Source organism: Oryctolagus cuniculus, chromosome 7 (assembly GCF_051225735.1).
Source record: "Oryctolagus cuniculus isolate XC-2025 breed Fujian yellow rabbit chromosome 7, ASM5122573v1, whole genome shotgun sequence".
In the NCBI taxonomy this organism is placed as follows: domain Eukaryota; kingdom Metazoa; phylum Chordata; class Mammalia; order Lagomorpha; family Leporidae; genus Oryctolagus; species Oryctolagus cuniculus.
The window spans coordinates 163,114,663-163,141,790 of record NC_142873.1 but is presented as its reverse complement, the minus strand read 5'-3'; the positions used below and the strand labels follow the sequence as shown (position 1 = coordinate 163,141,790).

The window sequence follows — 27,128 nt, the reverse complement described above, 5'->3', positions numbered from 1 at the left end:
CTGGGGAGACCCCGGCCCCCGAAAGGAGCAGAGCTGCAGGAAGTCTCTCAGCCCTGGACCTGGCCTGGCCTCCCTGGTTCCTGCGGACGCCTTCCTGGGCAAGATTTCTAAGGTGCTGGAGTCTGAACCCATTGGCAGCGTCAGACTGAGAAGAGAGCCGTCCTCCGTCCACCAGGGGTCGGCAGGTCTGGCCTTCAACCCTCGCCACCGCCTGGCCAGTGGGCTGGTGTGGCAGGGGCCGGGGGTGCCTGGTGGAGCCGGGGACCAAGGTTCCCGGAATTCTGCCCTGAGTCTTCCCCGGGGCAGGCCTGCCCAGAAAAGCTACCGTGCAGGAGCCGGCAGGAGCTGCAGGACCCGAGGCCCCAGGGACCACTGGATCCCCACGGCCTAGGCGGAGGCTGGGATCCGCGCTGGAGGGCAGAAGCTCTGACCCGGACCGCGGAGCCAGGGGCCCACGCAGCGGGAAGGGAAGGGCTCCCCCGGGGTGGGGGGGAGGATGCCCCTCCTCCAGCCTCCCGCAGCCTCTCCCGCGCGCGCACAGCTGCGCCCACAGGAAAGTTTGCGCGCAGCCCCTGTGTGTCGCGCCCCTCCGCGTTCTCCCTCGGGAACGCCCCCTCCCCGGGTCAGGACTCCAGGCTGGGCCCGCCGGGCGCACCCGAGTAACCGGGACAGAACCCGGAGCAGCTTCGCAAGCCATCCGGTTACCGTGGCAACACCATCCGCCGGCGCCCGGCGGTCCAATCGGAGCCTGCGGCCTCTCTCGAGCCTTTCCCAAGGTGGGGACCGGGACGAGGCCGGGGATGGGGAAGGGGCCGCCAGAGTCCCCGCCTGCGGGGTCGCCCAGGCCAGGCCACTGCGAGGCGCAGCAGCGAGCGGGAGCTGGGGTCGCGCCGGGGGCCCCCGGCTCCCGTCCGAGGGGCGGGGGAGGCGGGTGACGTGAGCGGGCCGGGCGGGCGGAGTTGGGACCCGCTTGAGGAGGCGGGGGCGAGCGGGCAGAGAGGCGGACGCGCAGAGGGAGGAGGCCGAGCGGCGCGGGCGGCTCTGCGGAGGGCGCGGTGGGCGCGGGCGGCGGGGCCCCGGGATCCCCGCGCGCCTCCTCCGCGCGGCGCCGCCGCCGCGCGTCCCCACGCCCCGCGCTCCCCGGCGCCCTCGCCCTGCGCGCCTCCCTTGCCAGCCTCCTTCCAGCCTCCTGGCCGCGGCCGTCTGCAGAGCGAGCGCTCAGACGGAGCTCCCGGGCGAGTGAAGCGGCGCCGACTGGCAGCGGAGTCCCCAGCGGAGCCCCTTGACCCGGCGGCGCTTAGAGGGGACCCGAGTCCGCCCGTGCCGCTGCCGCCCAAACCCCGGGGGCAGCGTCGCCCCTTCAGCCCGGGGCTCCGGAGGCAAGATCCGCGCGCAGCGAGACACGCACCGCGCGCGGCGGTGCCGCGGGCCTCGCTCCTCGCAGCCCGGGAGGGCGAAGCCGCAGCCCCTCGGACCCTCGCCGCGCAGCGACAGCACCAGAGCGCGCCCCACGCCGCCGCCGACACCGCCTTCGCTGTGTCGCCCCCGGAGGGGCTCGCCAGCCCCGCGCCCCGGCCGGAGGATGTGCGCCCCCGCGGGTCGCCCGGCTTGAGCCATGCGCCCCAACGGCGGCGGCGCGCCGGCCGGCATGGAGCCCCGCGCGGCCGCGCTGTGACTCGCTGTGCGCCCCGCGGCCGGCGGGCGGCGGGCGGCGGGCGGCGGCGGACCGAGAGCCGGAGATCGGCGCCGCGGGACGGAGGCGAGCGGGCGCGGGCGCCGCGCAGATGGCCGGGGCGAGCAAGGTCTGAGGCTCCGCTCCCCGAAACGTGACCATGTGGATTCAACAGCTTTTAGGACTCAGGTGAGCGGCCGGGCTGGCGCGGGGTGCGTGCGGGTGCGCAGCTGCGTTGAAGCGGCGCTTTCCTCAGTGTTGCGAATAAAGCGACCCCTGCTCGCCGCCAACCGGGTGCACGGGGGCCGGCGAGGGGCGCCCGCCCAGAGCCCGGAGCAACGCGATCCCGCAGGGAGCGGAAGGCTCTCCTGGGCTCCGCGCGTCCGGGATCCAGGCAGGGGCGCCCGCCCCAGCAATCCGGACAGCGGGGCCGGCCGGGCGCGCCCTAGCTCGCGGCGCCAGCAGCGCAGTGTCCTGGCCGGCCGCCCCGGCGCGCCTCCTCCCCAGGTCCCGGGCGAGGCGCGGGCCCTTGGGCGCGGCGGGCGCGGGGGCCGCGGCTCCGGGGCGGAGGGGAGGCGTGTGTAGGGGGGGAACCGGGTTCTCCTTGCTCCGAGAGAGAGCTTTGCAGGGAGACTTGGAGGAAGCCAGAACCAGGGCAGTCACTCTGCCGGCCCTGACCCCTCCTTGGGGCGCCGCGGGCGAATGGGGGTCTCCCAGGCTCGCAGCTGCCGATCCAGCTGTTTTCGGGTGACCCGGGGGCCAGGGAGCGCGCACAGCTGGCGGGCACCTGGGGGTGGGGGGAGAGGTGGGACTCTGGGGGCAGCTTCGCCTGGTGCCCTCCCCCCCCCACAAACACAGGAGCACACACCCCCGGGAGTGCGCTGTGTCCCGGACTCCAGGGCCGGCTGGAAGGATAACGGGGGTCCGGGTCCGCTGCGGGCGGTGGGGGATGTCAAGGGAGACCCTTCTTCGGAAACTTTGCGCGCCCCCGGCTTCTCTAGCTCTCGCCTGGGGCGACCAGGGCGCAGCGTCCTGTTGGCCGGTGGGGCTTTCTCTGCGCTCTCGCCCTCCTGGCGGGGGGCTCCCGCGCAGCCAGCGCGTTTGGGTCCCAGGCTGGAAAGGAGAGCGGAGAGGACGCAGGTGGAGGCGGAGGGAGCCGCGTGCGGTTCTCAAGTTTGTCCACTGGGATGCACTGCGCTCCCGCGTTGGGGAGGAGAGGGCCGGGAGGCACCTGAGCAGGCCAGGCTGCCTGCGCCGCCCCCACCCCCAGATAAGGCCGGGGGAGTGGGGCGAGGGGAGGGAGGATCGTGTGCGCGTCCTGATTTTCAGAAGTCGGCAGGGGACGGGCTGCGAGCGCGCCCGAGCTAGCCAGGATTGATGAGGATTCAGCACCCAGGGGTACAGGCTGTTGAACACAGGGGCCAGCATCTCAAACGTGAGGACTGGCCGCCCTTCTGGTCCTTGGTGCAGCCGGCCTGGGCTGCCCCGGAGCCGGGAGAGAGAGGTTAACCTCGCACCCCTGGGTGTCGGGTGTGGGGCGCTGGCTGGACCTCAGCCCCCTGGGCTGAGCCTGCTTGTGCCAGCTGAAGGCAGCCCGAGTGCTCAGGCTGGCTTTGCCGGGTGTCCCTGGCCCAAGTGCCCTCGCGCTGGGCTGAGGCTGTCCCAGGGTTCAGCCAGACCCCGAGGGGGCAGGGCGCCTGCTGGGGCCCTGGAAGGTTCCTTCATTGTTGTGGTTGCTAAGTTGCCAGATGGAAAGATGATAACATCTTGATAAGGAGGCCAGGGAGCTTGGGGAGTGCCGGCTGGGCGGCTGGAAATTCACGGAGGACAGTCCGGCTGACGCGTCCCCTGGGCCGGTCCCGGCTTCGGCTTTGGGCGGACAGGGTGCTCTCGGTGGTTTTGAAGTTTGACCTCTGTCTCTCCTGCTCCAGGCTGCACCGGAGTCTCTGTCACTGAGCTCCCGAGGAGGAGCTGGTACTGTCACCTCTGTGGGTCCCCCGGGCAGAGCTCTGGGAGGAGGGTCTGGGTCGCTTTGCATCACAAAGGGCGTGCAAGGGAGGCCGACCTGGTCCCCAGCGGGAGACGCACTGCTTAAGGCAGCTTCCCCTGGCCTTGCGGGTGAGCACTGGGCACCCGGCAGCCCGGCTCGGCCCTGGCTGGGGCAGGTAGGCGAGAGGCCGGGGGTCGGCAGGCAGCTGGCTGCGTCGGGGGAGGGGCTTCTCAGCTCAGGCTCCCAGAGTGCGGGCTTGGTTGGTTGTTTCTGCCTGGGACTGAGTTGTGTGTGGATCCTCTTTGTAGACGGAGGAACCAGGTTGAGTCTCAGGGAGCTGCTGCTGTAGGGTTTCTTTGGGGGGTGGGGAGGGGAATGTGGTCATATTGAGGGCTCCGAAGAACCCGCAGCTTGGCGAGGCCGCCCTCGCTGGAGCCCCGGTCGCCCCCTCGGCAGGCGCGGGGGCCCGCTGGTCCGGGAGCGGCTGGAGCAGCTTGTGGGGCGGTGCTTGCTCGGCAGGCAGCCCCAAGTGCGAGCTTCCTTGGGGGCTGGGGCGTGCACCCAGGCCCCGTGCGTCCCCTGCCCTGCTCCCGCCCGGGGTGTGGGGTGTGTCAGCCCAGCACTGGCGCGGTGCCGCGTCCGGGCCTCGAGGCAGGGAGCCGCTGGATTGGCTGTCGCCGTCCCCGGGATGAGTCCCTGAGCAGCTGGGGCCCTGGCGCTGAGCTCTAATGGCTGGAGTCAAACGCTGCGACCACAACATTGGCTCCCGGTGAATCCTGGCTCACGCCGGGTTCCAGCTGCTGCTGCTCCATTGATTGCCGCTGGAATCCATCTCGCGTCGGCGGCTGTGACACTCGTCGGGGACTGGAATGCTCCCTTCAATCACGACTTTAGGAGGCGGCTCCAATCTCCAGGCAGTGAGGGCGGCCCCTCCCCTCCCCCTGGGGCGCACTGCACCGGGGAGGGGGAGCAGGGGGTGGACCCCCCTGTCTGTTCCTGGCGTTTTATTTAATCACCTGCTTCCTTGCCTTCGGTGCCCTGGGGAGGGGAGCAGGGCCGCCCGTCGCGCCTGTGTGCAGCTCTCTACGCCACGCGTGGGCTGCGTGCTCGGGGGCAGGGGTCCCGCACTGGGCAGACCGGCCCCACCCCACCCTGCCTCCTCGTCCCGCCCCAGCGCCTCTGACCCGGAATCCAACAAGGTGCCTGGCGGATGTCGCTTTGCGAGCTTCCTGGGTCTCGCGTTCCCCAGAGAGTTCTTCCGTGGGAGACCCACGGGGAAGCTGCAGAAGGCAGAGCCTTCCGGAGCCAGGGGGCTTCTGGCTGGGGCTGCGTAAGAGACCTCGGCCCTACCCAAACACAGCTGCCAGGGTTTCTTCAAAGGGTTACAAGTCAGCAGAGACCGAACTGATGTAAAGATTAGCTGGGAAAGCCAAATATATCCTTGATCTAGATTTCTGCGTTTGAAGTCTGGCCTGACAGGGCTTCTCCCGCCTGGTGCCAGGCAGATGGGAGGGGCGGGCAGGAGCGGCGGCTTCGAGGGGGCCCGAGCCCAGGAGCAGGGGTGCGGCCGGTTTCTTCCTCGAAGCCCCCTTCCAAGAACGCAAGGGGGCCGGGACTCACGAGGCCGCTGAGTGGGGAGTGGCGGTTACGTAACAGATTAACTCCAGTTAGTCTGCCTCCAGTGACAGGCTGGGGGCTGCGGGGCTGCCCACGTCAGAGCCCTGGGGACCCCCACGCCCAGCCACACAGGGGCTCCCTCCAGCTGCCAGGACGAGGGCCCCTGGCCGGGCTCGGGGCTCCGCACCCAGCCGTGGCCAACCGAGAGTGCTCGGTACTACTTCAGGGCCAGGTCCCCGAAGCCCTCCCAGGACTCCCGCTGCTAGGGGCGGGTGGTGGCCTCCTAATTGTCTCCCAGGAGCCTCGGGACCCGACCTGTGTAATTGGGACGCCAGGAGTGGGGAGCTGACTTCAGAGCTGTGCTGGGCTCCCCCCTCGCCCCTCCCTTTGTGAAGGTCTGGCTGCGGGGGAGAGGCCGAGGCCCCCACTGGTCTGTGAGCAGGAGAGAGGCCAGCCAGGGTGGAGCGGGGCTCTAGAGGGCCAGCAGGTGCAGGAGGGCGGCGCCCGCTGTGGGTCCTGCGCCAGCGTGCTGCAGGATTCTTCTTCTGTACCCGCACCTCTCCCCAGGATGGAAGTCGGCCGTGGCGCGCTGCGCTCATCTGAGCTCTGGGTCTCCTGCCCTGCAGCCTTCCCAGCCCCCGACCACCCGTCTGCTCACTGGCCCTCCTGCCCTTGGCTGTCCTCCCTCTCGTCCTCGCTGCCTCCCACCGTGGCCAGCCCCGTGATGAGGCCCCCGGGGGCTTCCCCAGTGGCTGCTGGACAGAGGCAGCACCAGCAGTGGGAACTGAGGCCGGGCTGTGGGGCTGCGGGACGGGGCGGGGGAGTGTGTCTGCCAGGGGCTTCCTCATGGTCCGTGGTCTCAGAGTCCCTGTGAACAGGGGCCCCGCCCCTCCGCCCCTTCTTGGGAGGCGGCCTGATGTCTAGTGGATCTGCCTGCCCCCCGGCTGCTCCGTCGGGTCCTGCCCCATGCGCCCACTGCTGCTTGTGTGCCCACGTGGAGCCCAGACGGGATCGGGGTCCTGCTACCCTGGATGGCTTCTGCCTTCCCACCTGGACTCAGCACTGCTCCGGGTTCCACCATCCTAGTGTCATTCTGTCGGCTTGAGAATTTGTCATGATTGGCACGTAGATGAGCCCAGGAGAAGCCATCTCTTGTCTCTTCCAGTCATTATCACTTCAGTGTGAGTGAGAGAAGTGGGGCTGCAACTGCCTGGGGTGGGTTTAGGTGGGAAGGGGACGGGAGGAGGTGGTGGGGAGCGGGGAAGGCATCCATAAGGGAGAGAGGGCGACGTGGGGTGGGGGGCTTGGGGCTCGGAGGGAACACTCCCTGGCTTTGCCATGGGGCTCATGTCTCGGGGCTGCGCGAGTTCATTTGCTTCAGGGAGAGGTTCACTGGACACGGTCATGGTGGGCAAGAGCGGTCAGCACGGAGGCCCAAGGGGGCGGGGGAGGGGTCTGTGCAGGTGGCCACAGGTACGCACTTGCTGCTCTCCTGGGGAGCGGCAGGCCCCGGTTGTGCTCGGACACGGCACAGAATGTGGCGTCCTTTGTCACCAGAGCCAAGGCCCCGATGCCCACATCCGGGTTCCCTTCGTCCCTCAGTCCTTGTCCCAGGATCACATCCATTTCAGCCCCCACAGATGTCGAAGCCCAGTAGCGGCATGGGCGGGGGAGGGGAGCTGGGGGTGAAATTACTCAAATACTCAGGCTGGGACGGAGACCAGGCACCCCCACGTCTGTGTTCCAGAATTTCCAATAAGGGCTTCTCATGGGTCTCCCACGCGAGCACAGGGGCCCGAGCACTTGGGCCGTCTTCCGCTGCCTTCCCAGGCCACAGCAGAGAGCAGGATCCACAGGGGCTGCTGGCGCTGCAGGCGGAGGTGCCCCTACTACGCCACGGCGCCTGCCCCAGGATCGTATTTAACTGACCGCCATCCACCCAGACTGTGGCCGTCTGCTTGCCAAGCGGTGTAACCGGGGCCGGTGCCTGTGGCTGCTCCGTGCCAGTCTGCGATCTTATCCTCAGAAGCCCTCTGAGCTCCTGCCAGCCACGCTTCTCACTCCGGGTGCCCACGAGGGACCCGTGGCCAACGCAGTGGACGTCTGCTCAGGACAGGTGTTTCCTGTGGAAATTCCCAGCTGAGCAACGTGGTTTATTTTGAGGCAGACGCCTGCTACCCAACTGCTCCGAGGAGGCCGCCCCGGATGGCAGGGAACAGGCGGCCGCCGTCCCCAGCTGTGTGGCTGGGCTGTGCTGGGACAGCAGCTGCTGCCTTCAGTGGCCCATAGTCCGCGGAGGGAGATGGCTGTCCCAGTCCCAGATGGGCATTCACACCAGCTGGGCACCTCCCATACCAGTTTGTAAGGCTGTGCCTTGAGGACCGAGGAGGGTACGTCGGAAGTGTGGTCACTGGGACCCAGACCCAGAGCTCCCTGAGGCCAGGGCAGTGGGGTCAGCTGGGGGTCAGGCAGGAGGAGGGGCAGCCGGGCTCCTGGAGCAGACACGGCCGGTGTCCTCCATTGCAGGGGCTCCAGTCTGAGGGGATCCCCCTCAGGGAGACACGGGCACCTCTGGCTGCCCCGCCCCGAGCTGCAGGTGCACAGGCTCACTGTCCTGTCCCTGCCCCAGCACCTGCCACTGAGCCTCCGAGACTCCTGTCCCCTGGGTCTCCCTCGTGGGAGGACGAGAAGCAGTGAGTGGCCAAGGCCCGGCTGGAACACAGAGGGCTGGGAGCCTTGTTCCAGAAAAGTCTGTGTTGGTGTGTGTGTGCACACGTGTGTGCTTGTGGGCATCTGTGTGTATGCATGCAGTTGTATGTGTGGTTGTGTGCATCTGTGTGTGTGTGGCTGTGATTGTGTGCTTGTGTGTGGTGTGCAGGCACGTGCACGGTTGTGTGCACACGTTCATGTATGGATGTGGTTGTGGTTGCATGCACATGTGTGTGTGGTTGTGCATACATATGTGTACAAGTGTACATGTGTTTGGTTATGTGCACACATGCGTGGGTGTGGTTACATGCACAGGTGTGGTTTGTGTGCATATGTGTGTGCCTGTGCGAGGTTGTGCACCTGCAGTTGTGTTAATGCTTTTGTTGTGTGCATGTATGTGTACGTGTGTGATGTATGTTTACATGTGTGCGTGGGTGGATGGGGGAGGTTGAGGTCCGTGTGCTCCTGAGCATCTTTTTTTTAATATTTTATTTATTTGAGAGGCAGAGTTACAGACAGAGAGAGGGAGAGACAGAGAGACAGAGAGAGAGAGACAGAGAGGGAGAGACAGAGAGAGAGAGAGAGAGAGAGGGAGGTCGGTCTTCTATCTGCTGGTTCACTCCCCAGATGGCCGCAGCAGCTGGAGCTGGGCTGACCCGAGCTTCCTCCGGGTCTCCCACGAGGGTGCAGGGCCCCAAGCACTTGGGCCGTCTTCCACTGCCTTCCCAGGCATATTAGCAGGGAGCTGGATCAGAGAAGGAGAAGGTGGGACTTGAACTGGCGCCCATATGGGATGCAGGCACTGCAGGTGGAGGCCTAACAGACGGTGCCACAGCGCCAGCCCTGAGCGTTGCCAGGGGCTCTGTTGCCAGGTGAAGAAGTCGTTTTTCACCCAGGCCCCCTGCGCGGAAGCTCACAGGCCTGAGGCTCTGAGCGAGCACGGGACGCACGGGCCTCCGTGAGATCGCGGCTGCTGGAGGCCTGGGAGGAGGCACTGGTTCCACATGGGCTGACGGGAGCGGCTGCCAGTCACCCTCCCAGGGGCCTGGGCAGTGTGGCCCCGGCACTGACGAAGCCTCCACGGGCCGCTGGTGTGTGGGAGGCCTCACAGATTCCATGCAGAAGAACCTGACTCGTGCTGTGAGCAGAGAGTGTGACAGACCTGTCCCCCCCCCCCTTTCCAAATTGGCTGCCTGGCAGGGGCGTCCCCGACGGCTTCCCTGGGGACTGAGGTCAAGCCCTGGGTGGCAGAACAGCCACCGGTCTGGGTGCTGACTCTGACTCCAGTCCCTGAGCTCTGAGAAGGCTCCATGTTGATGCGACTTAAATTACGTCCAACGCCTGAGCTTCGTTAGCAGGACCAAGATCCCTTCGAAACCCTCCACGCTCACCTTCCAGAACTCGGGGTGGCAGGAGAGCACCAGTTCTGCCCAGAGCTGGTGCTGCAAGCTGCCCTGCCTGCTGTGGTGAGGATTCCGGGGGGGTGGGTAGGGGGGTAAGGCCGGGAGGGCAGCATCCCTCCCCACCTCCCCGGGGCTGGCCCCAGCCGTGGGATTGAGAGAGATGCGAGGCAGCTGGGTGGTGAGGAGCCACCCAGGGCTCCAGGGCCTGTGCTCGGCGTTTTCCTTCCGTTTTTCGGAATTCCTGGTCTTGAGGAGTGTTTCTGTTGACAGAAGGGAGGAGCCGGGGGGACAGTCTGGCTTCAGGAGAGAGCTATGAAAAGCTAACGTTTTCAATTCATTCCGTGAAGCTGGTGTTACTTTGATGTCAAGGCAACAGGGACAGTACAGAGAAAAGTGCAGACCAGTGTGATTCATGAAAATAGACGAAAAAGCCCCAGGAAAACAGGAGCGAATGAACAAGGGGGTTCGCTCCACCATGCAAGGATGGCTCAACACCGGGAGACCCTCGGTGCGAGCTCCACCAACAGAGGCGGAAGAAGAGAAGGCGTGCAGGCACATCTCCCGACGCAGTCACATTTGATAAATTCAGCGTGTGTTCCCAAAAAAGGCTCTCATGGGATGGGAAGAGGGGAGGCTTCCTCCAGCTGACCGGGAACATCTACATCAGCCTGTGCCTGGCCTCGTCTGTGCACCTGTGAGACCCTGCGTGCCTCCCCCTAAGGTTGGAGCAGGTGCAGGGTGGCTGTTGTCACCGTGGAGGCAGGGCCTCGAGCTGCTGCATTGCAGGAAGAGAAGGGATGGCATGCCTCGTTTTTAGGTGGCAAAGTCGGTGACCCAGCCTGGGGCTGGCACTGTGGTGCAGGGGGTTAAAGCCCCTGCCGGCAGCACCGACATCCCATGTGGGCGCCAGTTCGAGTCCCTGCTGCTGCACTTCTGACCCAGCGTGCAGTTTATAAACAACAGAAACTCCTAGAAGTTACAGGCGAGTTCTTGAAGGCCACAGAATGGAAGATAAATATACAAAGATAAACTGCATTTCTGTCTATGAGCCATGAATATGTAGACATTGTGGATAAAAGTACAATACCATTGACAGTCACTCAAGAAAGAACATATTTAGATGTAAATCTAAAAAAAAAAAAAAGCTGTGTGAGAATGTGTGTGCTAAGAACTACACGATGCTGATTAAACAAATGTAAGACTCACCCTGGACAGATATACCATGTCCATGGAGCAGAAGACTCAAAGCAGTGAGAGATCAATTCTTAGATTCATATGTATTAATAGAAATTTAGTGCATTTCCCCCTGAAGTTAGTTATTTATTTAAAAGAGAGAAAGATGTTCCATGAGCTCCTGGGGCTGGGCCAGGCAGAGGCCAGGGGCCCGGATTTCCATGTTCGGGCTTCCATGTGTCCTTGAGCCGTGGCCTGCTGCCTCCCATGCACGTGGACAGAGGCGGGTCAGAAGCAGAGCCGAGACTCCATCCCAGGCACTGCAACACGGGGTGCAGTGGCCACCCCAATGCGATTCTCACCCGATTTCCAGCAGTAGTTTTGTGCATAGCGATTATTCTAAGATTTACATGCAAAGGCAAAGATCACAAGACGTATTGTGTAGCTACAGTAGCCGAGAGTGTGTGGGAGAGAACAGAGACGCCAGCAGCACCCCCAGATGTGCCCAGGAGCCAAGCAGTGGGGCACTCACAGGGGGCCGTTTCCACAGAGGAGCTGCCGCAGGACCTCACGGCCAGGGAGGAGGGAGCAGCTCGGGGGATCGCCCACGTCACTCAAACACCAAACCCGGAATCCAGGGTGATGTGAGCAACTCCTGGAAGAAAATCAGACTCTTTTAGATGCAGGCCTGGGCGGAGAATTTTGAAATCTGACACCAAAGTCAAGATCCATAAAAGGCAAAAAACTGATAAATCGGAGCTCATCAAAATCTTAAAGTTCGCTCCTTGGAAGGCCCTCCCAAGAGGATGAAAAGGCAAGCTGCTGAGTGGGATGCGATTTGCAAACGCACCGCTGACAGAGGATTGTTCTAGAATATGTAAAGAGCTCTCCAAAATCAACAATGAGAAAACAGAGTCCAATTAACCATGGGCAGAAGGTGTCAGGGACACCACACCTAACAGGCTACTAGCGTGGCAGGAAGCAGCACGGAGGGGCCGGCGTTGGGCTGTTGGCCGAGCTGCCGGCTGGGGCTCTGTCCCACAGCGCGGTGCTGGGTTCCAGGCCTGGCTCTGCTCCCGGTTCCGGCTTCCTGCCGACGCCGACCCTGGGAGGCAGCTGTGGCGGCTGGGTTCCTGCCACTGGTGTGGGGCAGCACCCGGATTGAGTTTCCGGTTCCTGGCATTTGGAGAGCGAGCTGGCAGATGGAAGCTTGCTCTGTCTCTCAAATTAATTTTTTAAAAAAGTATTTTTAAAAGCACACAGAAGGATGTTAAACATCATTAGTCATTTGAGCAATGCACTTGAGAAATGTAAATTAAAGCCCGAGACATCACCCCACCTATCAGAATGGCTCAGACAGAAACCCAGGCTGCCCCAGCGCCGGCCAGGTGGGGGATGGGAACACGCGTTTGCTGCTGGCGGCGGCTGTGGGGCTTGAGTGCTGTTGACACTAATGGTGCCACCCCTCCTGTGACTGCCACACGGCAGGGCACCTCGCCTTCTATCTGTGGATGACCCCGGCCTGAAGCAGCCCAGGGGTCCCCTGGCCGGTGGAGGGTTAAGCGACGGCTGCACGTCCACTCTGGGGCTCCTCTCAGCCACAGAAGTGAGAGAACTGTGGGTCCCTCTGGCCACCGGTCCGGAGGTAGAGAGAGCTCCTGGGTGCCTGCAGGGCCACGGGGTGGTGGGGGAGGTGGGGGTGGTCAGAGGACCACTGTGGGACGGAACAGCTCTCTGTCTTGACTGTGTCCACGGCAGCACCCAGGGAACCCGGCGAGGGGCACGAGAAGCCCTGTGGCCCCGGCTCTCGGTGCTGGGAACCTGCAGTGACTCAGAAATGGAAACTTGTGTCTGGTGTTTTGGCGGGGTGGGCAAAACTGCCGCCTGCCATGCCGGCATCCCATAGGGGCACCGGTTCGAGTCCCGGCTGCTCCACTTCTGATCCAGCTCCCTGCTAATGGCCTGGGAAGGCATCGGAAGATGGCCCAAGTGCCTGGGCCCTGCACCCACGTGGGAGACCTGGATGGAGCGCCTGGCTCCGGGCTTCAGCTTGACCCAGCCCTGGGTGTTGCAGCCAGCTGGGGAGTGAACCCGCGGATGGAAGACCTCTCTCTATCTCTCTCTCTTCTTCTCTCTCTCTCTCTGCCTCTCAAATCAATAACTCGGCCTCTCCAGGGAAGTCCTTGGCAGCCACGGTGTGTCTGCCACCTCCCGGGCTGCAGGAGGCAGCAGCCTGTGGGTGTGAGGCGTCACCCGTGACGTGGTGGTGACGGCCGCGCGGTGCTGGGAGGAGCGGAGCTGTCCAGCGCCTGACGTGAACCAGGTCAGCTCTGACAGTGGAGCACCCTCTCCGGGGTCAGCGCCACTTCCCTGACGGCTCGCTCAAGTCCCGCACAGGAGTCCAGGCTTCCTGATTCTGGAGCAGCGGGACAGCGTCCCGGGCGCGCAGGTGGACGTGGGGCTGGCTCGCTCTGCCCGCATCCTGCAGGCTCTCAGGCGGAAGCCCTGGGCGTGCATCCGTGGGGCGCCCGTCAGGCCTGGCGAGTGGAAGAAGGGACACAGTGGTCAGCTCTGTCCTGCTGTTGGCCGTGAGCTTCTGTGACTTCTCGTCCTGTCTTTGACATCCATGCCCACGTCGGAGGTGTGGGGACTGACACGGTTTCTAGGCTGTTCCAGCTTCGTGCCCAGTGACCCAGCTGCCCTGTGGAAGCCTCCGCACCCTCGTGGGCTCAGCCAGTCCTCAGGGTCCACTCCATGGACAGTCCTGAGGCCCTGGGTGTCCTCAGGCGCTGCTGTCTGGGGAGGGCTGTCCCAGGGGGCCCAGTGGGCCCAGCTATGCTCTCTGCCTCCTGGCTGGCCCGTGCCTGGCCGTCGCCATCCTGCGGCCTCTGCAGAGCCAGACCCATCTCCAGCTGAGAACCTCCCAGCCAGGCCCCAAAGCAGCCCTCGCTGCCCTGCAGTGGCTGGGCATGGAGACGCCTCGGGGGAAGCTGACTGGTGCCTGGCCGCAGGAGACCCCCCCCCCCACCTGTCCCCGCAGGTTTGCCTGTCCCCAGGAGGGGGAGGGGATCCCGGAAGTGGAGTGGCTCCGCTTGGGTCTGATTTGTCTGATTCTCCACCGAGCACCGCACTCCTGGGGCTTGGCCCGGAGGCCCCGGGCGCCGTGCCATTGAGTCGTGTCCTGTCTCCTGGCCGATCCTCTCTCCGCTCGGGGCTGAAACAGACGAGGCCGCCGTGGACTTTCCTGTGTGGGCCTTGTCTCTGCTGCCCCCACACGCTGCTCTGTGGCCCCAGCACAAAGGCCTCGGGGGCCACAGGGAGCCTGGGTGCGACGAGGCTGGTGCGAAAGCGTACCCCGCTCGAGAGCAGGGCTCCCCACACACAAGCCGTGTTTGCTTGTTGGCTTCTTGTTCAGCAAGCACAGACTGGGTGCCCAGTGCGGGCCATCGCGCTGCGTCTTGGTGTGGTAAAGACAACGTGATGGCCGGCGCCATGGCTCACTTGGTTAATCCTCTGCCTGCAGTGCCGGCATCCCATATGGGCGCCGGATTCTGTCCCGGTTGCCCCTCTTCCAGTCCAGCTCTCTGCTGTGGCCCAGGAGGGCAGTGGAGGATGGCCCAAGTGCTTGGGCCCTGCACCCCATGGGAGACCAGGAGAAGCACCTGGCTCCTGGCTTCGGATCGGCGCAGCGCACTGGCCGTAGCGGCTATCTGGGGGGTGAACCAATGGAAGGAAGACCTCTCTCTCTCTCTCTCTCTCTCTCTCTCTCTCTCATTGTCTTACTCTGTCAAAGAAAGAAAAGACAAAGCAAGGAATTTCCCTTCTGCCTGGGCCCAGCCCTGCCGTGAGGGGGTTCCCGACTCCTGGGCACCAGGGCTCCTGGGCAGACAGGTGCCTGGAGCTGGGGGCGGGGGCTCAGCAGGTGTGTTCTCCTGGGACCCCAGCTGGGCTCGTGGGGCCTGTTTGGGGCGTGCACGCTGGGGGGGGGCACTGCTAGCCAGAGCTTCCGGGCGTTGTCCCAGATGACAGAGGTGCACCCGTGCACCGGCCCGTCCCAGGCTGGGCCTGCTGCAGACCGGGGTCCTGGCCCAGCCGGCCCTCCGGGGCTTCGTGGCAGTTGCCAGTCTGCCAGCTCTGTCAAGAGCAGGGGCTGCGCAGACCCCAGCGTGGGGGGCGCACGTCCACCCTGTGGCCTCGGAGGCCTCGAGCTTGGTTGAGAAGGAGTCTGAGTCCTTCCTGGGCTTCAGGAGGGAGAAGCGCCGTGCCGGCCGCGGTCTGTGCCAGCTGCGGGATGTGAGCTCGGCTGCCCCAGCGCCCCGGCCTCCTCTCCCTCTGCAGGAGGTGAGGGCAGGCCTCGCGGGCAGTCTGAGGTTGGGCGCCTTCACGGAGGCGTGTGTGGCTCAGGCTGGGGAGCACACGCGTGGGCTTGCTCTGCACCGGACACCGTTCCGAGCCCCGGCCCATCTAACTCCTCCCTGACAACACTGCTGTGATACAGGAGCTGTAATTATCTCCTGTTTCCGAGGAGACACAGAGAGGTCAGGGACTTGCTCCAGGTCACACAGCAAGCAGATCGCCAGAGCTGGGACTTAAATCTGTGCCGTGTTCTGTGTCTGACCCCTGGACCCGTGTGCCCAGCTCTTGCTGGTCTAAGATGGCACTCTGCGTCGGAATGCACTTCAGGCGCGTGCCGCCCGCCAGGCTGAGCAGGAGGGTTTGAGCCCCGCGTCCAGGGCCGGTTTCCCTCCTGCCTGTGTCTGTGCAGAGCACACGTGGGCTCGGGGATGTGGTGGTGAGGTCGCTTCAGGTGCTCTGAGCCTGGCCTGAAATGACCACGTGACGAAGGAAGCCGCCATGCTGCTGGGCCCCCTTGTGCAGAGTCAGGCGTGGCTGGGGCAGTGGCCAGGCCCAGTGAGCAGCTCGGGGGGAGGACCACACCCCAGGAGCGGCTCTGGGGCCTGCGGACAGCACCTTCTGCCCAGTGAGCTGGGTGGGGACGGCCCTGGGACCTGCGGCTCTGCTTCTCTGGGCCCGGGCCTGGGGGACTCTGCCCTTGGCTCCCAGGCTTCCATGCGGATCGCTAGGACAATGCCGCCCTCCTGGCCTGGCTGCAGACAGGAAATAGATGTCCGGCTGTAGACTCAGTTTCCCCAGAGTCTGTAGAGCCGTGTTAGCCAGGGGAGAAGATGCCTGCAGGCAGGGCCTGGACTGCCAGGCCTGAGCGCCGACTGCTGCCCAGTGGGCGCCAGGGAGGGCCCCAGGCCTGTCTGTGCCCAGGACACTCGGCCCTGCCTGTGCCCGGGAACACCTGGCCCTGTCTGTGCCCAGGACACCCAGCCCTGTCTGTGCCCAGGACACCCAGCCCTGCCTGTGCCCAGGACACCTGGCCCTGCCTGTGAACACCCAACCCTGTCTGTGCCCAGGACACCCGGCCCTGCCTGTGAACACCCAGCCCTGCCTGTGCCAGAACACCTGGCCCTGTCTGTGCCCAGGACACCCGGCCCTGTCTGTGCCTGGGAACACCCGGCCCTGCCTGTGCCCAGGACACCCGGCCCTGCCTGGGAACACCCGGCCCTGCCTGTGCCCAGGACACCCGGCCCTGCCTGTGCCCAGGACACCCAGGCCTGTGTCCCCCAGGGCCAGGCACCACCCCTGAAAGAGAAAACTCAGCCGAGTTACAACTGCAGACCCTCAGCCCTGGAGGAGGCCCCAGCAGGGGCTGATTTCCCACCCATCACTGCCCACCCTGCAGAGGGAGTGTGCGTGTGCGTGTGTGTGTGAGCACATGCATGCATGGCTTGTTTGTGTACATGCGTGTAGGGGTATGTGTGCATGGATGCAGGCGTGTCTGTGTGGAGGGTGTGTGTACATGAGCACATGTGTGCATGGGTTGTGTGTGTCAGTGTGTGTAGAGGTGTGTGCATGGATGCAGGCATGTCTGTGTGTGGAGGGTGTGTGTACATGAGCACATGTGTGCATGGCTTGTTTGTGTCAATGTGTGTAGAGGTGTGTGCATGTATGCAGGTGTGCTGTGTGTAGGGTGTGTGTACATGAGCACATGTGTGCATGGGTTGTGTGTGTCAGTGTGTGTAGAGGTGTGTGCATGTATGCAGGCGTGTCTGTATGTGTGTGGAGGGTGTGTGTACATGAGCACATGTGTGCATGGGTTGTGTGTGTCAGTGTGTGTAGAGGTGTGTGCATGTATGCAGGTGTGTCTGTGTGTAGGGTGCGTGTACATGAGCACATGTGTGCCTGGGTTGTGTGTGTCAGTGTGTGTAGAGGTGTGTGCATGGATGCAGGCGTGTCTGTATGTGTGTGGAGGGTGTGTGTACATGTGAGCACATGTGTGCCTGGGTTGTGTGTGGCTGTGTGTAGTGGGGTGTGTGCCCGTGTCTGAGCATCATGGATGTTGGGGGGCGACAGCAGGAGACCAGGAAATCACCCCTTAGTCCACCCCTGCCCTTCTGTTCCACTGGCTGCCAAGCCGTTCAAAAACTAATTAACAAACTCTCTCAGCAGCCCTCCAGGTCAGGAATTGTCATTAGCCTGTTTCACAGATGGGTAAACTGAGGTAGGATGGAAGTGAGTGGCGTCTCTAAGGTCAGCAAAGTCGGAAGAATGGTGCCCGAGGGCCCCGCAGCAGAGCCGGGGCCCCTCCCCTTCCTGATGCGCGCAGGGTGTGTCCTGGAGCCCACGGCCCCTGCCCAGGAGGCGTGATGCCCCCCGAGCCGCCCTCCACAGGGTGCAGCCTGCTCCAGCCAGGCTTGGGAGACCACAACTCTGAGGAGATAGGTGTCGTGGGCTTCACTCTGGCCTCCACAATCCCCCTCAGCCCTCCCCTCATCCTGCCACTCCCAAAGCTCCTGCTGTCTCAGCGGGTGGAGCTTACGTCGGTGGCCACAGGGAAGATCTGAATTTCACAGGAGGGACCTGGGCTCAGGTAGCAGATGGACTCAGACTCAGCCAATGGGAGGGACTCAGACTCAGCCAACGGGGACTCAGACTCAGCCAATGGGAGGGACTCAGACTCAGCCAATGGGAGGGACTCAGACTCAGCCAATGGGAGCGACTCAGACTCAGCCAACATTTCTCCTCTGGCTTGCTTTTTGAGTCGAGGTGGACTTCACACTTCGGCAACATGTAGTCCGCACCCCATGTTCCCGTTCTGACACCTCTGAGTCACCCCAGGAGGAATCCTTGCCCTCAGTGTCACACTCCATTGCCCTGGCAACCATGAGTCCACTTCTGGTCTCTGGCTTGACCTGTGCTGCACACGTCGTGGCACCATGGTGTGGGGCTCACCGGCGTGATACCTGGGATTTGCCCACACTGTGGCGTGGGTCCCTGCGCTGAGCTCTGTACCCAGCGCCGGCTCTCGGCTCCCGGCTGCACCAGGACTCTCCATGCATCCCCTCCTGGGCGCCTGCCTTGATTCCACCTCTAGGTATGGTGAGCGCTGTGTGCAAATGCTTGTACACGCGTGTGTCCACGGCTGGCACTGTCGCTGTCTCAGGGCTATGTGACCCCGGGCAGTCCCCGTGGTCTCTCAGCCTCAGCTTCTTCACTGAAGGGCAGTCCCTCCCCTGTGCACACGGCTGCCCGGCATGCACCGTGGCTGCCCCACGTCACAGGATGGAGCAGGCCCTGGCCACACCTGCGCACCTGGATGGGACGGGGCCCAGAACAGCGGCTGCGCTCTGTGCCTCTCGCGGCCCCGGGGAGGAGGCTCAGTGAGGAGCAGCACTCACATGGGCTGTGTGGCTGATGGCTTTGAGCGCTTGGGGAGTGGATTAAAGCCAGGGCCCCTGGGGTGAATCGTACTCTCAGTGCCTTTTTAAAAATTCATTTGTGTATTTGAAAGGCAGAGTTACAGAGAGAAAGGGGGGGGGGGGAGAGAGAGAGAGAGAGAGAGAGAGAGAGAGAGAGAGAGTTTCCATTTGCTGGTTCACTCTCCAAATGGCCACAACAGCCGGAGCTGCGCCGATCCAAAGCCAGGAGCCAGGAGCTTCTTCCAGGTCTCCCACGTGGGTGCAGGGGCCCAGGGACCTGGGCCATCTTCCACGGCTTTCCCAGGCCACAGCAGAGAGCTGGATCAGAAGTGGAGCAGCCGGGACTCGAACCAGTGCCCATATGGGATGTGGCACTATAGGCGCAGCTTTACCCGCCACGCCACAGCGCCGGCCCCTCTAAGCGGCTTCTGCTTTCAGAGCTGAGCCCTGTGGTCCGGTGGAGATGGCCTGAGCCAGCCATTTTCCTTGTAGCCAGGCATCAGTGAGGATGACCGTAACCGCAGTAACAGGGACCTGTGACCTCCGGGAGCCTGGAGCTTCCCAGGCGAGGACCTGCGTGTGAGCCTGTCATGTTTCATTTTCATTCTTTTTCTGCAAAGATTTACTTATTGGATTTGAAAGGCAGAGAGAGAGAGAGGGAGAGAGGGAGGGAAGAGGGGGGAGAGAGAGAGAGAGGTCTTCCAGCTACTGTTTTGCTCTCCAATTGGCTGCCCCGCCAGGGCTAGACCAGGCCAAAGCCAGGAGGCAGGAACTCAACCTGTCTCTGGCGTGGGTGGCAGGGACCCACGTGCTTAGGCTCACCACTGCTTCGCAGGTGCATTTTACCAAGGAGCTGTATCGGAGTAGCCGAGACCCACACCGTACTGTGTATGAGACCTGAGTGTCCCGAGCCCTGACGTTCCTGGCCCCACTGGCCACCCCTCGTTCTCATTCTTGCTTGGCACAGAGGAGCACTGCATCGCTCAGTGCCTCCCCTCCAGCACCCTGGTCACTGAGCAGTGATGGGGTGAGGTCTCACCCGTCTGCAGGTTCCTGTTCCGTGAACCCAGCAGGCAACAGGTGCAGGAAAATGTGTGAAGGCAAGAACAAACCCGAATTAACTGGAACCGAGCATTCTGGAAAGTTCTGGAGTGCTCCAGAATGGTTTGCCTCCTCCCTTCTGAAGGAGGTGGAGAACGTAAATGGCAGCAGACACATTGCTGTTGGAGATTTCTGTTTTTGGACTACACCCAGGGGTGTCCTGGTGTGCAAATCCCGGGGCCCAGCATCACAGCCGGTACTTCTCCGTGGACTGGAGGTGATGGGAGCGTCTGCGCACACGCACACCCTCGGACCTCTGCCCCACCCAGCACCGGGGCAGCTGGGGTTTCCCAGGCTCAGCTTGTCCCGAGTGCTCCTCTCCGGGAGGTGAAGGAGAGGGCGCAGCCAGGGCCTGCGGGCCTTCCGCACGTCCCCTCCTGATCCACATCCACTCTGGTCCCCAGCCAGGGCCCGCGGGCCTTCCCCACATCCCCTCCTGATCCCACATCCACTCTGGTCCCCAGCCAGGGCCCGCGGGCCTTCCCCACGCCCCCTCCTGATCCGCATCCCGTCGGTCCCCATCCATCAGAGGCGGTTGCCGGGGTGCCATGGAAACCTTGCTAGCCCTGCTTCTCATCTTTTATAAGATCCTGGCCCATTATTTTTCCTGCTTTTGTAAGTCCAGGGCCTGAGCAAAATCGCATCCCTGGGTAACCAGGAAATCAGAAGAATGGGAACCCAGTGCCTCTCGCGAAGAGGTTGGAAGCTGCCTTAGTGTGGATCCCTGGGACCCACAGCACTTGGATGCAGCTCCCTGCAGACCCCCGACCTGCCTCGGGGTCCCCATCAGCACTGCCGTGGCCACTCCTGAGACATGGGAGCCACCGTGAGCCGGGAGCTGCTGGCCGATGTGGGCCCGGTGCTGTCCCCCCGGGCAGGGAGTGGGAGGACTGCTGTGTCGTGCAGGAGCCGGGCAGCAGCCTGCGTCATCCGCAGCTGGACTCTGCCCAGCGTCCCTGAGCCCCCTGGACCCCCGTCCGCGGCGCTGGGCAGACACAGATCTACCCGCCGGACACCCCGAGCGCCGGGGGTCAGCGTGCTCACCCGGGCGCCCTCAGATGTGTCCGTCCTGGGGTGCAGGACTGTGAGGGCCGGCTGTGGCTTCTAATGAGCTTTGTTCCTGTGACGCTGGGACGTTTTCTGTGTGTAAGGCCCTTGGTGCTGCTTCATGATCCCCGGGAGGGCTCAGCTTAGGGCCCTGGAGCAGACATACAGGCGCTGGCCGGGTACCAGCAGGCGAGGGGTGGGGGTAGACCCGGTGCAGGCGCTGGCCGGGTACCAGCAGGTGAGGGGTGGGGGTAGGCCCGGTGCAGGCGCTGGCCGGGTACCAGCAGGCGAGGGGTGGGGGTAGACCCGGTGCAGGCGCTGGCCGGGTACCAGCAGGCAGGGGGTGGGGGTGGGGAGGCCTTTAGCAGGTGCAGGTTCTCTCCAGGTCATTGCCAGGGCTGGCCTGTGTCTTGGCACTGCTCCCGTCCCGTGGGTGTGACCGCGTTTCGGCGGTGGTGTGGTGGCGGGCACCACGAGGGGCTGGAGGGGCTGAGGCTCTGGAGCCCCTGCAGTGCTCGCTATGGGAGCCGCTGCTCCGGGCTGGCGGGCCCAGGGCGGAGCCAGCAGCCACACGGGCTCTGCCTCCCCTTCTGCTCACGGCGCTCGCGGAGGACCGTGTGCAGGCGCCAGGCTCACTCCACGCGCGCCTATTTCCGTCGCGCCGCCTGCCTCTGCTCTTCCTTGTGACATTCAGCGTTTTCAAACACGGGTTCTGCACGCATCCCGCGTGAGGCACGGTGCCACGCGGCGGGGAGAAGTCGGCTGGGGCGCCGGCTCCGGCGTCTTCCCACGGCCTCCGCCGCGAGCCTGGGGGCAGGGTTTTCCACGGCGGTGGGAGAGGAGCCAGCCCACCTGCGCCCTCCTCGCCTTCCTGGGCCCAGGGGGGGGGTCATCCCCACGACCACCCCACCCTGACGCCAGCTGCAGTGTCCAGGGGTCCCTGACCCTCGGCCACCCCGGCCTGCCCCGCTGCCCCGCAGGAGGTCAAGTGGAGACCACACGAGCCAAGGCCTCCACACTGGATCACACTGCTGGGCTGGCAGGTGGCCAAGGACCCCAGGCAGGAGAGTCGGGGGTGGGGGCTGGACGCCTCCCAGGGGCCAAGGGTGGGGGCCAACCTCCTGTGGGGAGGATGAAGTCCTGTACCGCACAGGGCACGCAGCCTGCGTGACCCCGAGCCGACGGTGATGGGGCCAAGCCAGGCACGGACGCAGGAAGACCCAGGGGAGGCAGCCGTGGGCTCTGTGTCCTCACACTGCCGAGTGGAGTGAGGGGAGGCACGGGGGCCGCCCACGCTGTGGCCCCCGCCCACGTGTCCTTGGGCAAGGCCAGCACCCGGCCACCCACCTGCTGCCCATCTCTGCCCGCTCCTCCTCTCTCATGGCTGCTGGACGCTGGAGGGGCATTGGGAGAGGAGCCCGGAGGGGCGGTCCGTCCCTGTTGCCACGGAGACAGGCGGCCCATGGCGCCTCCGTTTCATTTTGGGTGCCCGTGCGCCCGTCACGCTCCGCCCATGTCCTCATCGCCCGGGCATTTGCTCGTTCTTTTTTAAACCAGTTCCAAAAAAAGATGATTTGTGTGAAGGGAGTGAAAATTGGGTTTATTTACGACAAATCAGTAGAATCCAAACTTTGGCAAAGCAATCCAGAAGAGGCCGCTGGCTTGTGCGACGCGTCTGCTGGCGTCACAGAGCCTGGGGCTTCCGGTCCAGCTGGCTGGGCCAGGCTCTGACCCCGGCCCCCGTCCTGCTGGGCCCGGAGGCGCCCTCCACAGCTCCCGAGGCAGGCACGCCGGAGCCCACGCCGGCCGCGGGCTGTGCCGAGCGAGCTGGCGGCCTGGAGCCGGAGCCGGAGAGTTGTTGGAACATCCGTCCGCAGCAGGGGGCCGTGCTCTGCCCTGGGGCTGGCAGGGCAGGGGTCGGAGGGTGGCAGGTGCCCCGCTGTCCATCCCCCAGGCTTCAGGATGACGCCTCCTAAACAGCTCCTGTCCTCCAGTGCCTGTACCAAGGGGCATGGGTGGCCGGAAATGGCAAACCGAGGTTTCCAGCTAAAGGCGTCGCTGAATTTGTGCAAAGTAGGAAAAAAATCAGTGCAGCGGCGTTGGCTCCGAAAGTTCCATAAAAGTGAGGATAAAAGCAACGAAGACGAATCCCGCCAGCGCTGCTCTCCGTTTGCTCAGAGTCGGGGCCTGGGGTCCGGCGGGGGCCCACTCCGCAGGGCGCAGGGGAAGGAGGTGCAGGGCACTTGACGGCAGGAGCGCCAGCTGTCCTGAATCCCCGCATCGTCCTGGCCCCTCAGGCGGCCTCTGTACCCCCACCCCCGCTGTGCTCCCTGGAGAGCACGGCTCTGCCCCCCGCCCCGGGGAACAGGTGGCCTGGCTGCATCGCCTGCTGTGCCGGGAAGGGAGGAGCAGTTGGCACAGGCCAGGGGCAGGTCAGGGGGGCTGTGAAGGCCCCGCCTCCCCCCCCCCCACTGTGCCCCTTCCTGCCCAAGAGCTTGCACAGAGTTCCTGGAAGCACACAGAGCCGCCCGGCGTGCCCGTTGCCCGGGGTCTCTCCAGTTCGCCTGCTGTCACTCATGCAGGTCTTTGCTCCGATGGGCATCTCTGGCCCTCCCATGGCCACAGGCCTGTCCGTGCTTCTGTCTCACACCCATCACTGTTGGTGGGCATTGCGGACCATTACCCAGGAGAGCTGTGGCATTGTCCACCTGCTCCTCACGGTTCCAGTGCCTCGCGAGGGCCCACGGTGTCTCCAGGCAGGGCACGCTGACCCATCCATGGGGGACGGTGGCCGAGAGACTGAACGCAGGGCCTGTTGGTCCCTCCAGGACAGGAGGTGGCCTGGGAGAGTCGGGGGGGAGGTCGCGGTCACGAGAGCTGACATCACCACTCGCAGGGCTGTCTAGCCACAAACGCCCCGTGAGAGTGTGGGAGCCGTGGGCAGGGGTCTTGTGGAGCCTGGGAAGTAGTGACGTCATTGAGTGATGTCCAGGGGAGAAGTGAGCCCTGTGGTGAGTGAGTTCCCCGTGAGAGGAGGCGTGCAAGTCCAGGGCAAGGAGTGGGCGTGCCGGTGACGTCATGCAGACGTACGGGGTGGGGGTCCTCACTCATAGCCCCTGCCCCCTGACAGGCACGGCCCTGCGCGGCAGCCCCGCGGAGCTGGCGCCGAGATGAATTGCTTGTGTTTGTAGTAAATGAGCTCTTCAGAGGGAGGCGGGCCCGGACGGGAACTGGCCGGCGGCTCTTCTCTCTCCCCTTCCCCGGGGGGCTGCACCCTGCTCTCGGCCGCTCCGTCAGGCCAAGCGCCAGACACACGCGGGGGGGTGGGGATTTCAGCCCCACTTCTGAGAGCAAGGCTGGCCCGGCCGCGGGCGCAGGGCTCTGGGCATCCGGAGAGACGCTTTGAGGGTCAGGCGTGGGGCGGTCAGTGCGTGTGTGAGAACATGTGTGTGAGAGAACATGTGTGTGAGAGAACATGTCTGTGAAGGTGTGTGTGACAGTGTGTGTATGACAGTGTGAATGTGCCAGTGTGTATGTGCCAGTGTGTGTGACAGTGCACGGGTGTGTGAAAATGTGTGTGTGACTGTGAGTGCGACAGTGTGTGAGTGTGAATGTGGGTGACAGTGTGTGTGAGTGAGTGTGGTAGTGTGACGGTGTATGAGTGTGACAGTGCATGAGTGTGTGAGAATGTGACTGTAAGTGCAACAGTGTGTGAGTGTGAATGTGGGTGAGGATGAGCGTGTGTGATAGTGTGTGAGTGTATGTAATAGTGTGAGAACATGAGTGTGTTGACAGTGTGTGTGAATGTGAGTGTGTGTGACAGTGTGAGTGTGTAAGAATGTGTGTATGAGAATGTGAGTGTGTGAATATGTGAGTGTGAGTGTGAGAATGTGTGTGTGTGAATGTGAGTGTGTGTGACAGTGTGAGTGTGTAAGAATGTGTGTATGAGAGTGTGTGTATGAGAATGTGAGTGTGAGTGTGAGAATGTGTGAGTGTGAGTGTGAGAATGTGTGTGTGAGTGTGAGAATGTGTGTGTGAATGTATGTGTGTGTGAGTGTGAGAATGTGTGAGTGTGAGTGAGAATGTGAGTGTGTGTGAGTGTGAGTGCTGCATTTGTGTGCTCGGGTTCCTGTATGTCCTCTCCCTTCTTGCAGAGACACAGAGTGTGTCCGCCGTGTGGGGGCAGGGAACACACGGACACGCTGATGGGGTGGCTTCCTTCTCGGTACTTTGACTGCCGGATGCTGTGAAATCCGTGTGCATTCAGTAGAAACTGTACTTCACACAGGTACATACATGCACACACGTGTGCACACACATACACTTAGACATATACACATGCATGTACACACACAGACACGAACACATATACATGCACATACATGTGCACACAAACATGCTCATATGCACACACATATGCATATAACACATAATACACATAGACACACACTTGTCATACACAGAGACACACATGCATACACACATAAACATATACATGCATGTACTTACATAGACATACACACACGTACACAAGCACACAAATATATAAACATACACATATGCATGCTCACATATACATATACACACCATAAGTGCACTCACACATAGACACACACGTACATACACACATATGCACACATACATGCATATAGGCATAGATATATACATACATACACACAAACATATATACGTACATACTCACAGACATATACAAACCCACACATACACACATACACACATAGACACATGCATACACACGTATCCATACACGTGCATACATATATGCATATGAACACACATACACACAGATACACATAGACACATGCACACACATCCATACACGTGTACACATACAACATGCATACATGCACACACGCACATACACACATGGACACACACGGTACTCAGATGGAATTACAGGACAATCTCTTGGGTGCGAATCTTTCCGGGATCTGCGTTTGCTCATAGACTGCGTTTCCACGGACTTTCTGAATACCCTTGCTGTGCACGGAGCACAGATTTTTATGCATCAAAATTAGTGCCTGTTAATTCCGTTTTCTGTGAACTTACAGAATCCGTGTACACAGATACAGCCACGGAGGCGGGCAGTCCCAGGGGAGCCCGGGGCAGCCGACCGGGCCGGCCTTGCAGGTGTCTCAATTCCAGTTCCCCGGCAGGGAGACACCAGCGTCCGCGCCCACGGCCCCGCGCGGCAGGACGTCTTGCTCTCGCCCCCCCCACCATGGGTCTGGGATTGCCGGGAAGTGGCCTCGCACGCTGTGTGCATGTCAGGGTTGACGGGGTCGGCCGCATGATTCAGTCCGCGATTCCCACGCTGACCCCATCTGGACACGCCCTCCTGGACACGCCCAGGGCCAGCCCTGGTGTGGTCCAGGTGGGCAGTTAATGCTCACGATGGCCAGAGGGTCCTTAGGCTCCCCAGGATCCCTTAGGGCTGGGCTTAGTTTACCTCTCCAGAGATCCCACTTCCAGATGAGCTCGCGGCCTGAGCTGCTGGGTGGAGCTGGAGTTGGGGACACGGGTCACCACGGGGTACCCTGCGCCAGGCGGAGGCTCCGGGGCAGCGGGGCTGCAGGTCAGCCCGGTCTCTCCCCAACCCCGGCCCGTGCCTTGGGACGCAGTGACCGCCGTGGGCCCCGTAGCTGGCCACTGTCCAGGCTGCTGGTGTCCCCTTAGGACCCCTGACTCCCGTACAGACCCAACTCTGGACGGGGTTCAAGTTCTTTGTCTGACGGGAGCTGAGACAGACGGTGTCGCCCCAGGATTACCACTCAGGGTCTCGGAACCCGTGGGCTACAGGAGCTGCATCACAGGCCTCTGGCTTTGGAATTGGGGCGGATTTGGAGACACAGCGAGGATGAACTTGTGGCCAAGTCCTGTTGGAAATGGAGTGTTCTCGCGCGCCCGTTATTGGTTTAAAATCCCAGGGGGAAGAGTTCAGTGCATCAGAGAGACAGGTGCAGCTTTCAGATTTAATAGCCACACTCGCACAACAGCCCTCTGTCCGGACAGGACAAACACCGAGTGTTATTTCCGACAGTTTGATGAAACGCCTCACTGTTAACCCGCCGGCCACTAAATGCTTGCAGTGTTTGGCGAAACCCGCGGGGAGCCCGTGTCGCCGGCGGCACAGACAGCGTGCCACGGGGAGGACGGTGAGCGGGGCCACCCTGCTGGGCGCCGGCCAGAGCCCCAGCCACGCCCGGCCCCGGGGAGGCAGCAGGCACCGGGCGGACGCCCTGCCGAGGGGCTGGGTGCGACCGGTGCGCCGCTTCTGCTTGCCGCACCCCTGGGTGCAGCTGGGGCAGAGGCCACACCGGGGGCGGGGGCAGAGCTCCACTTGGGGCCCCCAGAAAGCAGCCGCTGCTCACAGGTGCTGGACAGAGCAAGGCCTGTGGGGGGGGGGGTGGGCTGCCGCCCGGGCCCCACCTGCTCCAGAGCGTCCGTGGGGTCCCGCAGCCCAGGGAGGGGACGGTGGCAGCTCCGGGATCTCAGGCAGCTCTCTCTGCATGTGCTGTCCGTGTTTGTGGGGGCCTGGGCCCGGGCCGAGCTCTGGTTGGTCCTCACGCCGACCCTGCGGCGATCCCCACCGCACAGAGAGGCTGAGCAGCTTAACAGGGCTGCAC

General features: G+C 63.2%; 1 protein-coding gene across 1 annotated transcript in view; it reads left to right on the top strand.

Moving 5' to 3' along the window:
• Positions 1-1,010: 1,010 nt before the first annotated feature.
• AJAP1 (adherens junctions associated protein 1) overlaps positions 1,011-27,128 on the top strand; it is a 102,698-nt gene continuing 76,580 nt past the window's right edge. The window contains exon 1 of the mRNA XM_070077059.2: positions 1,011-1,861. Within this exon, the coding sequence (XP_069933160.2) occupies positions 1,833-1,861 (29 nt within the window). The 5' untranslated portion in view covers positions 1,011-1,832. The remainder of the gene's footprint in view (positions 1,862-27,128) is intronic.